Below are 12,268 nucleotides of genomic sequence, written 5' to 3' on the forward strand. Positions count from 1 at the left end.
CCTATATATTTGTGTTAAAAGAGCTGAACGAGTTCATTCAATCTCGTGTTTTGATGTTTCTGTTTTTTTCGATCCGTGCCTGTAAAATCTTGTTACATCTGTAGATAAGATAATTATAATGAATATGTTTAAATGTTATACATTTACCCACATCAATACTTTAAGTACATTCACCTAACAATAATATAGTTTACTAGTCACGTAAAATCTTAGATAAATGCACATATAAATGAATGGTTTGGTGATATTTATGTGGTTCCATAAACAACATTCACAACTCTTACAAAACCTATAAGAGTATTTTTTTTTCAACATAAACCTGCCTAGTACAACCTTGAGAATAGTTGAGTAGATTATACATTTATATTCTCTTTTAGAAAACCAAACACAAAATCTATTTTTAGGATGTCAAAAATGTAGTTATGGTCTAAGCCCATTAAAGAATGGATCCCAAAAATTGCATTAAGCCATAAGGAAGTGTCCCTTTATAACCCTACAAGCACACCATCTTTGTCTCCCCACCCCTTCCTTAAAATCCCCCCCACTCCCTAAACTTTCACAATTTCCTAGTCTCCCCGTGTGCCTAAACTCTGTCTTTCTTTCTTCACTATAAGAATTCAGCTCCCCTATGGCAAGTACTGCTGGCACTGGTTCTCCTTGTGGTGCATGCAAGTTTCTAAGGAGAAAATGTGCTGCAGATTGCATCTTTGCACCCTATTTCTGCTCTGAACAAGGCCCGGCTCGGTTTGCAGCCATTCATAAAGTGTTTGGTGCAAGCAATGTTTCGAAACTACTGCTTCAGGTTCCGGTGGCTGACCGTTGCGAGGCCATCGTCACTATTGCTTATGAAGCTCAAGCTAGGATCAAAGATCCTGTTTATGGTTGTGTTGCACATATCTTTGCCTTGCAACAACAGGTACACATACATATGTTACATGTAGTCGTTATCATACAAGAATCACAAATATGATGAAAAGACATGAATAAACTTATAACCGATCTAGATTAGGGTTGTTCAAAAAGATCGCGACTCAAAAGCTCGCTTGAAATTGGTTTGGTTTGTAAACAAGCTGAGTCCAAGCCAAGGTAAGATCGCTCGTTTGGCTCGTTTAAGGTAAATAAGCCGAGCCCAAGCCTAACCTAGCTTGGCTCGTTTTGGCGTGACTCAGCTCGTTTACAGCCCTAGCCCTGCACTAGATCAATGGCTAAGAATATGGTTGTAATTTTGTAATTATTATTTTGAAAGTATTGAATGGCATAATTTAAGGGACTTAGTGGTTGCTAGAGAGCCAAGGATGAATAGTTATGACCTATTACATTTTCACCATATATGGATTCTTACATGAACTACATGTTTATTTATATAATTGATTAGTTAAGTTCATTTCATTGATGAATTCTTCTCTAATCTTAATTGACAACTGAATGGTAGGTTGCATGCTTACAAACACAGTTGATGCAAATGAAAGCTCAACTGGCACAAGGATTCTTCGATTCAATCAACATAGAGACTCAATGGCCAACGCAACGAATTTATCCAACCTTTCCAGATTTCATGAACCGAAACATATCGCCTAAGAGCTCACTTGAATCCATTGATCACATGACCAATGAAGGAATGGGGGATCAAGAGAAAGAAAGTAGAGATGATTACCATAACATATCTTTTGAACAAAGTAATAGCAACAAGAAGAGACCTTTCCCAAGTGATTTGGGTGAGCTTCAAGAACTAGCTGTTCGAATGATGAGAAAATGAGTCACTTTCTATATTTAGTAACCCTAGAGAGAGAGAGCCGGTGTTTGCTTCTTATGATCATCATGTTTATTCATCTTGGTTTGCAGTTCCTTTAGCCATCATTAGGTGCCAAATTCTAATGTTTAACACGTTGTTTAATTTTCAGGTTTTAACTAAGTGTAAGAAATCAAAACACTAGGAACGGTTTTCTTTTTATTAAAACTCAGTACGACTCTAATATGTGTGATTGTATGCATTTTAGATATTGTATACAAAAGTTGTGTGTCATCATATTCTGACACGATAAGATACTAAGTCAAAAAAAAAAAAAAAATTCTCGACTCTGATTTTTAAATCTATTTTAAACCTTAAAAATGTTGATTAGGCATGTAAATTATGTATATTTAAATCATTTAGGGTTAGGTTAGAGCTTTAGTTACATGTAAATTATCTATACTTGATCGTTTAGGGTTAGGTTAGAGCTTTAATTGTCAAGGACCTAGTTACCACTTACCACTTACGTACCCATGTTATAATGTAATAATTAAAGCCTAAATATGCAACCTTTTCCTTTTATAAAAGTATAAATATAGTATTGAGTGCCATTCTAGCTATGGCTAAATGGTAAAGGCTAATTAAAAAACTTGTGAGAATTCAATTTCTGGTGTATGATAGAATTTGGAATATATTGATATAGTTTAAAAATAGTTGTAAAAAGAGAGTAACATTCAGTCATTCCCAGCAGGGGCGGACCCACATTGGTGCCACCGGGTCCCCGGACCCAATCTTTTTTAAAAAATAGTAGATTCGGTATATTAAATTGTATATGGACCTCATAAATACAATTAGGTGGACACCATAGAAATAATAAGAAAGCTGGTGTAGTGGTAAATCTCTCTCTTTTCCACCAAGAGATCATAGGTTCAATCCTTGATAAGCCCATTTTTCTTATTTTTTTTAAAAAAAACTAGTTCAAACCTCACTTTAACTCGACCCGAAGGAGGACCGACCCGAAAATAGACCCCATTGAAATAAAATCCTGGGTCCGCCACTGATTCCCAGTATAAAAAAAAAAAACATATATAACGTATTGGAGTAGATAGACTTGAAGATATGATAATGAGGACAATAATAGCGAAACTTTGACGTTTTAGAAAAAGAACCCTCGGTTTTTGGGTCACTTTGAAATTTTATCATCTACAAAGCTAGATCGTACGTCAGGAGGAATAAAATACGTACATATTTTTTTTTTGTATTTATATAAGATAAATGTAATTGGAGTTTGAACCCATTGGTATCTTCCCCAGGAATTGAATATCTTACCTATGCTTCCTAGTCTAAAAGTTTCAAATATATCATATAAAATATTAGTTTAGGATATACATGATAATGATATGAATCATTAAATATTCTTACGTTAGTTACAAATGATTGAATGGCTTGTTTTCATATTTTATTTATAGGATTTTTGTTTATTAATTGGAGTAGAGAATGTAAGCGATAGAAATCATGATAACTAGCTTGGTTCAATTAGGATTAGGTATGACGGGCCTAGTTTGTAGCCCAACATGACCCGTCTTGGGCTTCTGTCGTATGGGCCCAATTAACAAGCCCACTCCTCTTATCTTCTCTCAAAAATATCCGCAATAACACAAAATGAGCGGGAAGATAAGGAGGATCCAAGGAGAACACAGAGATCATTAAATGCTTGATTGATACGGAAGGGAAAGTCGCCGGAAAGGAAGTACATCAAGCTGGCCGCATTAAATGAAGCCTCTGATCCTGCCGTTGGGACTCAGACACGTGTCTGAGTTCCCCAAGGATATCCAGAAGCCGTTAGATCGATCAGTTGGGTTCTCCAAGAGAGATAAGTCACTCTCTTTATATAAGGAAGGTAAGGAAACTCAATGGGGGACAAGATGAACCCTCACTAAATGCTCGGTAACATCATTTATTCCAACAACCTTGTATAAGCATTTACTCCGATATAATTACTCGCACACAAGAATCCACACCAAGGAGAATATTCCGGTGGCAATATTCGTCGAAATAGGCTTCTCATTATTCCCGGCAAGTTTACTTACTCTCATGCCGGAGCTTGGTCACGGATCCCTCATCCAGGGTCCCCCGTGACGAGGCTAACAATTTTCTTTCTTGTAGGACAGAGGAAACAGGGATCCTGCAACGTCAACGAGACTCTTTGACTGGCATCCGTGACTCGAGGGCTCGACATATACCATGAAAGTGTTTTTGTGACAAATGTGTAAGAAGTTGGAAACAATGGTTTAATAGAGAGTTCTACCATCAATATTGCATGTGCGTAAAGATCAACACTTATACCTTCACGTGTGCAAGTTACGGGGAACGACTAGATGCACGAAAACAATAGAGATAACTACATTATGTTTTTCTTCGCATGGAACCTTAATCTATCTTGGGCTTTATAGCCTCATTCCTCCAATGAAATCCTAAGCTTTTCAAGTTTTTTTTTTGGATTAAGTTACATATCAGATCTTGTTGTAGTTTGTTTTATGGATTTCCATGGCACAATTCATCTTTCCAAGGTGAACACATATTACTTAGGGTGTAGGGAGTGGTTAGACACTTGAAAGTGGTAAACTCCAAAATCACTAAGGGTGCACGATATGGCTTCGGTGAATGGTTCGGGGATGCCATTCACCGATCGGTGAACCATTTCCCCTATTTCGGTGACCACCATTCGGTGAACGGTGAATGGTTTATTCGGTGAATAGTCACCGAAGTGATTGATGAGAAGGGTGAACCATTTTCGACCATTGGAGTATATTTTTTTTGACCGTTCCGTTGCCCTCTATTTTTTATATAAAACCCACAATTTTTAATCATTTTAAAACACACAACTCTTTCAAAACATCTCTCTTTCTACACCCACAAACACCATGGATAAACAAAACAAAAGTGAACCCAAGAAAAAAGGTTCCGCTAGCCGAGGATCAGATTCAAGAAAAAAGGTTTCGCAAACGAGACAAGGTGATTTTAGAGGTCCGAGTGCACCGGTTCAAACCTCCTACGGAAATTCACCAACTTCTCAACCTCAATTTTTTTACCCCCAAACTTCACAACCGACTTTTTATAGCACCCAACCTAATTTTCCACCACAAATATTTTCACACCCAAGCTTCACAACCGAGTTCTATCCATTTGCATTTAGGACCCCGCCAATTCAATCACCAAGAGAGAATGTCGAGCGCCCACTTCCTATCAACGATGAAGACCAAGATTTAGAGGTTGTCCCCGAAACACAACATTTGGATGTAGATAGTGGCGAGGACGAAGAAGAATATGAGGATGAAGACGATGATATTGGTGAAGCAAGTGAGCCGAAACAAAAGGGAGTCAAGGCGGAGCGTCAAAGTTGGACGAAAAAACATGAAGAGGCCTTAGCCAAGGCATGGGTTCATTGTTCTTTAAACAAGAAACAAGGAAACGAGCAAAAAAAGGGACAATTTTTGGAAAAAAGTTCTCGATCATTACAACGAAACAGTCGGCGGAAGTACTCGAACAATTCATCAAGTACGTTCAAAATGGATGCCTATATTAACTAAGATAAACTACTTCAACGGTCTTTGGCATCAAGCGGTAACATTTTTTTGAACATTTAAAAAATATTTTCCATAACATTGTTTATGCTTAATTATTTTTTACTTTATATTTGTTATCTATGTAGGATCGTATTCGTGGTAGTGGGTGTGGCGACGTCGACGTCATGAATAGGGCTTTAACTGATTTCAATACAAAATATCCGAGTGGTTATCAACAAATTGAGGCATGGGTGGTCGTTTGTAAACATGACAAATGGGCATTGTTGGGTGAAGATAGTGGAAGTTCAGGACAAAAAAGAAAGTCGTCTGATTCGGATAACTACAATACGGGTACACCAGGAACTGAGTTCAATAGCGATATACCGGACATAAACGTAGACCCCTCACCAACAAGACAAAAAAAGAAAGAAAAGAGGCCCGCAACATCAACAAACAATAGCAAAGAGGCCCTCACCGAGAAGCTCGCGCAATACACTTTGATGAAAGAAGAAAAAGAGCACGGGCGATAGAGTTGACGTATATAAGAAAGAAACGCGAGGAAGACACCATAGCGTTAGTGGCTGAACAACGCGAGGCGGTGAAACAACTTTTGTATGATCGGGATTTGGAGACATTTACTAAGCCACACGACCATGTTTCACCCGAGATGTTGCCGTTTATTCTGACGAGGAAATGAGATATCGCAAAAAAATATAATTGGCCATGCAATTTCTAAATATTAGGTTTATTGTGGTTTAATTTTTTAGTTTCAAGTATGTAATGTGTTTTTTTTGTTAATTAAAAGTACTTTTATTTAGTTTACATATGTTTTATTTATTTATGCATAATATATAATTTCTAGAAAATAAAAAATATATAACTCAAACATTAATGATTGAGTGCAAAATGTGAAGTAGAATGGGGAGTTGATATGCCATAATATGGGGAGTTGATGGACGTTTGTGAAAGGTTGATGGGCGTTTGTGGAAACGGGCTAGGTATAGAATCGTCAGTGCGAGGGAAGTTAGCATACACACGATTCGAGAGAAACGACGCGTAACCCGCCATATCGGGCATAGTGGAGTGTATTACAAAGGGAGCAATTGGACGATTGGGTGGCGGGCTAGGATTTTTTTGTAATGTCCACGGGTTGTTCGAGTTAAAACCACGATTATGAGGATTTTATTTTTCATATTGTGGTTGGATGAGTATTTTTTTTTTAAAATAAGATAGAGATGATTATAGAAGAGGTGGAGTAGTTGTGGTAAAAAAATGAATAGAAATATGAGTTTTTATAGTGAAAAAATTCAATTTTTTTTCACATAGCCGTTGGCCAACGGCTAGCCCAAACGGCTAGTTATCTTGGCCAATCAGATCCCGCCATGTCACCTTGATAGCCCGCCCAATGCCTGGCCTTAAACTCCCGCCCAAGAGGCCACGCCCAAACCCAAGCCACCCGGGGTGGTGACTTGGGCGTTTCTCTCCAACCCACGCCCTAACCCCGCCCCATACCGCATACTCTAACCTCCGTATTTTTCGAGAAGATTTTCGTGTCATCATATATGGCCGTTATAAGACATAGATATATAAATAGAAAATTTGTTATAATACAATAATAAATATGACCTGCTTGTTATCAAATACATAGACAAAATGTCCCCTTGATTAGTTATATTATGAGTTTAGTAGCTTTCAAAAGCTCAATAAAATTAATCACGCAAATAAATTTAGAACAATTAGGTTTATAACCCCATATTTAAATCATTAAAAAACAAACCAAGATTAGAAAATGTAAGTTCAAAATATCTATTTCCTCATTGTACAAACTCCAAGGAACAAATTTTGCCGTTTATTTGATGTTAAAAATAAATATATAGTTTTATCAAACTTGAGTTCCCTTAATCAGTCATTTTAAGTTTACATTTTATTTAATGTTTATTTTTTTCTGGATAATGTTTAATGAATGAGTATATTATAAATCTTTTTATTGATGCGTAACTTTTTTTTTTTTTTTGAATGACTAAAGTTACATACTATGGGGATTGAATCCCTAATCTCTTATATCGTAAGCTCCATTTAGACTCATAAACACCACTGGGCTATTCCCTAGTGGATTGATGCATAACTTACTTCTAGAAAATAGCAATGGATTATCAATGTATCTTTCTCAAAATAATTATCTAAAAATCACCTAAGTTCGTTGTTTTATTTTATTTAAAATAACTTGTGTACGTCAAAACCAGTGTTTTATAACCAAACTGGGTGATTGATCGAACTTGTTACCGTGTTACACCCGAATCTAACAGAGCCATTGGTTTTATATGGTTAACAAGACTACTCTGACAAACAGGCAAAAAACGGATGAACCATTAATAGCATACCCAATAAGGGTGTTTATAGGTATTTTTTTGGGAGGATGTGAGGAGACAGGAGACAGACTTGGTAGATGGTCATAGGAAAGAACTGCAACTACTAAAGACGGATTATGAGAGTTGGAGGAAGGAAAGAGAATAAAGTAGTTTTACAGGCCTATAAGTGATATAAATCATGATAGATCGGCGGGTTGAAATATCTCGGGTTGCAATGTCGAAATATTTCATCCGTACATACTTAATCATGACATGTTCATGTCGTATTTCAAGTTGAACAGTTTAATTTTAGTTGTGAATGTGAATAATACTTAGTTACATAATAATACAATCGATGACTCTCGCTAGGTTTTTTTTTTCGCAATTGATGTCTATTTAATTCTTTGTGCTACTAAGCTATATCTTATTTCTCGTATATAGAATATGTATAATGTACTTCACGCTTAACGTACGTTAACGTACGCGACAAATTTACGCACGTTAATATGAAAATCACGCACGTACAAAACTGATAAAACCTAATCACGCTTTCAGCAACTTGGATATAATCACGCATACATGTGTGTAATCACGCATGGGATTTTGATCAAACATATAATCACGCACGTTATAAACTTAATCACGCATGTTGTTTTTCGTCGCGTACGTTAACGTACGTTAAGCAGTTTTGTACGTTAATCTTTCTCTAGACATAAAGAATGATAGTGGGTAAGGGTGTTTATGGTTCAGTTTTAACTTTTTTAAGTCAAATCGTAAGCCAAAACACTAGTAACGATTTTTTATCAACAAGTGAAACCGAGCCGTAAAACATTAAAACTGACCAAACCCAACTGTTATTAACAGTTTGGTTTCACAGTTTAAGCTTTATTGAGGGCCCTTGTATAATAAAATGTATAAAAGTAAATCTAAAAATAGTTTCCAAACAGAAAGCCGAAGTCAAACTTGATTTTTTCTTAGTAGCAAATATTATTAGTTGATTATATTAGACTAGGGGGCCACGAGGTCGGTGGGCCCATAGTCTAATAAATTAATGGGTTAATCTGTTTATGAAAAAGTCATATTTAAGTTAGTATGCTTTGTAATGAGTTATATTATTCAAAACCTAATAACTATTATTGACGGACCACTGGAGTATCATCGTGCCACCAGCAGAACTACCCGATCATATCCATCTTCACTAGGCATCATATCCATCTCCACTAGGCATCATATCCATCTCCACTAGGCAATAATGCCTATACATCAATTTAGGAGCAAACCTAATAAATCTGGGAAAATCCCCTTTGTGGGAATCGAACCCATAACCTAATGGTTATAAGCGTTATCCCACCCCAAAGATACTACTAGGCTATAATGGCATGGGTTGATAACTTTCCTTTTATTTTTCATATCGCGTAATGCAACAAGCGAACAAAGGAAGTTAAAATGTTAAATTAAAACAATAAATTATTATTTGAGTAAGTTAATCATGCGGGTGAGGGGATATTCTTGGTTATGTTTTTGCCTTTATACCTTTTTTAACTTATTTTTCCCTTTTAATTTCAAGAATGCTCATATATGTTTATAGACCTATAACAAGTTTGCAAAGTTATATTAGACTTCTTTATGTAACTTTATAATTTATTTATTCCTTCTAGTTATCATTTATATGTAGGTAAAATAATTATTATCTATTAGGTTTTTGGGATTGTGAACCAATATGATTATGGGTCTAATTAATATTTGGTCTATTCTAAAACATTGCTAAAAAGTTAAAACTGAGTTTATATAAAATAATGTATGTTTTTTTTTCCCTTGTGGACATAGATATTATTTTACATTATATATATATTTTTTTTACCAATGACTAATGGCAAGATTTTTATAAAGAGAACAAATTAACCAATTATATCTTACAACATAATAAATTAGTTAAACATGTATGATTTCGTCTAATGTACTTTGCAAAAACAATGCACTAGCAATTTGTTTCCTAGCCTCACTAAAAGAAACTGGAATCGAAAATTTTGATCTTGACTTAGTATTGGTTACACTTTATTCACGTAAATAAAATCAACGTGAGGGCATACTGCATTTAATTTGTACCCAAAAGAATCCTAAAAACATTGGAAAATTATATAACTACAAAACAGAAAAATCAAAGTAGAAATATAAAATAAATGTTTAAATAAATAAAGCACTCAAAATATTAAATCTTTATGTACTTCGAGCTCATGACCCATTTATATTTATTTTGTCAAAAGATGCCAAAAACTCAAGTGTGAAAAGAAATTAGTGGTTGAAGAATCCGCAATTAACTTGTCAAAATTAATGCACAATAGTTTAATTGGTATCGGAAGGAAAGTGTAGATTTGGGTTTGAGACCATACTGCTAAAGTTCGAATCTGATCCTAATCGGGTTTATTGTAATGAACCTTCGAGCGGCGTTTTCCCGAAACTGATGATGATGAGCTTGGGTTATCCGTCTACTAAAATTGGAGGATGATATGATATAACTAATAGATAACGTTTTTGGGAACAACTTTTGTACCAATAGATCGGCTCGTAACTTTGATTTTTAAGTTAACTAGAGGTATTCGTTGTCACCGTTGCGGGACATTACATGTTAGATTCATTTAGTTACGTGTGCAAGCATTCCTTACGTTAACAACGACTTGTCATTAATTTATCATGTTGCAGTTTTGTATATGCAGAAAAAAAAAAATCAGATTGCGACGTTCGGTTTCACATAAAGTAGAAGCAAACCGTTTGTTACATTCCGTCAAGTACGTTCAAGGTTGAATGGTTTCTCGTCCTACATTTGACTCAACTCACAGGTCTTAGTACACTAACAAAACAATTCCAAAATTACGAGTAGGGTAGAAGTAAAAACAATTCTTACATATATCATCTAGTCAAAATAATTCCTTTCACAATGCAAAGTTTGGGATATCCAAACTTAAACTAATTAAGATCAAATCAACATTAAAAATTGTGAATCATAGTTAAAAAATGAATTTAGTTTCTCGGAAGACCAGTTCTCTCTGAAGAAGACTAAAAGACGTCGGACCTTTAAGCTAACCGTCGCCGGTGGCTCCACGGAGTGGTGATACTCTGGTTTAGCGTTCGAGGTCGCCGACATCTGGCTTGACCTTTAATTCTAAACCTTCCTCCCATTCACCGACTGGGACGGGGTAACAATCATTGTGTGTGCTGGGAGCAAATCGTTGGTGGCTCGACGAGAAGGTGGAAATTAGGATAGGGTGTGAGGTTCGACCTGAGTCACATATCGGCTGGGACTCCAACTTTACCTTGTATTCTATCTTGACTCTCCAGCGACTCCATTCGCCACTGGGATTGTGTTCCCTGGATCTATCTTGTCAAACATGGATAGGAGGCAGAGGGGAGGGCAAGGGTCATGGAGCTGGAAGATCAAAGAAAAACCACCGGAGATGAGGGACAAAACCATGGAAGACGAGGAATGGGAGACGGTGAGAAGAAAGAAAGGAAAGGAGATAGAGGTTGAGGATCCAAGTACTACTATCTTCTTAGCAAATTTACCAAAAGAGGTGCCCGACAAAGAAATATGGCTGGAAATCAGAAGATGCGGGTACCTCTCGGATGTGTACTTCCCTAGGAAAAGAGACTTAAAAGGCAAAAGATTTGCATCTGCCAGATTCAAAAAGATCAGAGATATCAACGAATTGGTCCAAGCTTTAAATAACGTATGGTTCGGGGATAAGAGAGTCAAGGCAAATGTGTCCAAGTTCCAGAGAGAGGAAGAAAAAGAGGTAGGGGTAACATGAAGCATTATGGAGGTCAGTGGCGGCCAACGATGGTGGACCATGAGAGACCGAGCATGGCAAAAAACTGGGGGGAAGGTATAAAGGAACATGAGGCAAGCACAATGAACAGGAACAATTAAAGGCAGCTAAACTACAAGATGGATGGAATAATGATAGGAGAGGTTGGTCTTACTCAAAAATTGTGGTAGGTGAAAGAAATAGAGATAAGGGAGACATCGTTATTTTAACAGACCAAACAACGGAGGACACAGCGGAATGGTGCAAGAGGACGGTAAGGTTGGAAGCAAAATCAGTGAAGAATTTTGTGTAGAGCAAAAGAGATAATCAGCAAACTATTTCCAGACACGATGGAAATCAGATACCTTGGGGGATTGAGTATTTTAGTTACTTTTGGATCTCAAATGGTGACAACAGACTTTCTGAGAAATTACAATAAAGAGTGGGGAGAGTTCTTTAGTAATGGAAAGATGTGGAGGGAAGACATGAATCATTATGAAAGGATTGCATGGGTCACTATCTATGGGGTGCCGGTTAGCTTAAGAAATAAACATAATATCAACAATATTGCAAGGTAAATTGGGAAGGTGGTAGAAGTGGGAGAGGTTAGTAAGGAAGATGGAAATCTGTCTATTGCCCATATAGGAATCATTGTTAATATTAGTAAGTTGGTTAACACTGAAATCGAAGTTAAGTACAAGGAAACAATATTTAAATGTTGGATATCAGAGGTTCTGGGTAGTTGGTCACCGAAATTTGTAAATGATGAATCGGTGTTCGTTAATATTCCGGTTGAGAACATGACAGATGAGGGTAATGAAA

General features: G+C 36.5%; 1 protein-coding gene across 1 annotated transcript; it reads left to right on the forward strand.

Annotated features, from left to right (window-relative positions):
• The first annotated feature begins 554 nt into the window (after nucleotides 1-554).
• Nucleotides 555-1,900, forward strand: LOC110914734 (LOB domain-containing protein 16). Its single transcript, XM_022159488.2, has 2 exons — nucleotides 555-916; nucleotides 1,433-1,900. The coding sequence occupies exons 1-2, from the start codon at nucleotides 629-631 to the stop codon at nucleotides 1,754-1,756; spliced, it is 612 nt and encodes a 203-aa protein (XP_022015180.1). The 5' UTR covers nucleotides 555-628; the 3' UTR covers nucleotides 1,757-1,900.
• The last annotated feature ends 10,368 nt before the right edge of the window (nucleotides 1,901-12,268 follow it).

This window comes from Helianthus annuus, chromosome 15 (genome assembly GCF_002127325.2).
Source record: "Helianthus annuus cultivar XRQ/B chromosome 15, HanXRQr2.0-SUNRISE, whole genome shotgun sequence".
Taxonomy (NCBI): Eukaryota; Viridiplantae; Streptophyta; class Magnoliopsida; order Asterales; family Asteraceae; genus Helianthus; species Helianthus annuus.

What these genes read in the sequence shown, in the direction of transcription:
- LOC110914734 (XM_022159488.2), top strand. Translation starts at nt 629, where the DNA reads ATGGCAAGTACTGCTGGCACTGGTTCTCCTTGTGGTGCATGCAAGTTT. An exon ending in TCTTTGCCTTGCAACAACAG is followed by an intron (nt 917 to 1,432) that starts GTACACATACAT and finishes ACTGAATGGTAG; the next exon opens with GTTGCATGCTTACAAACACA.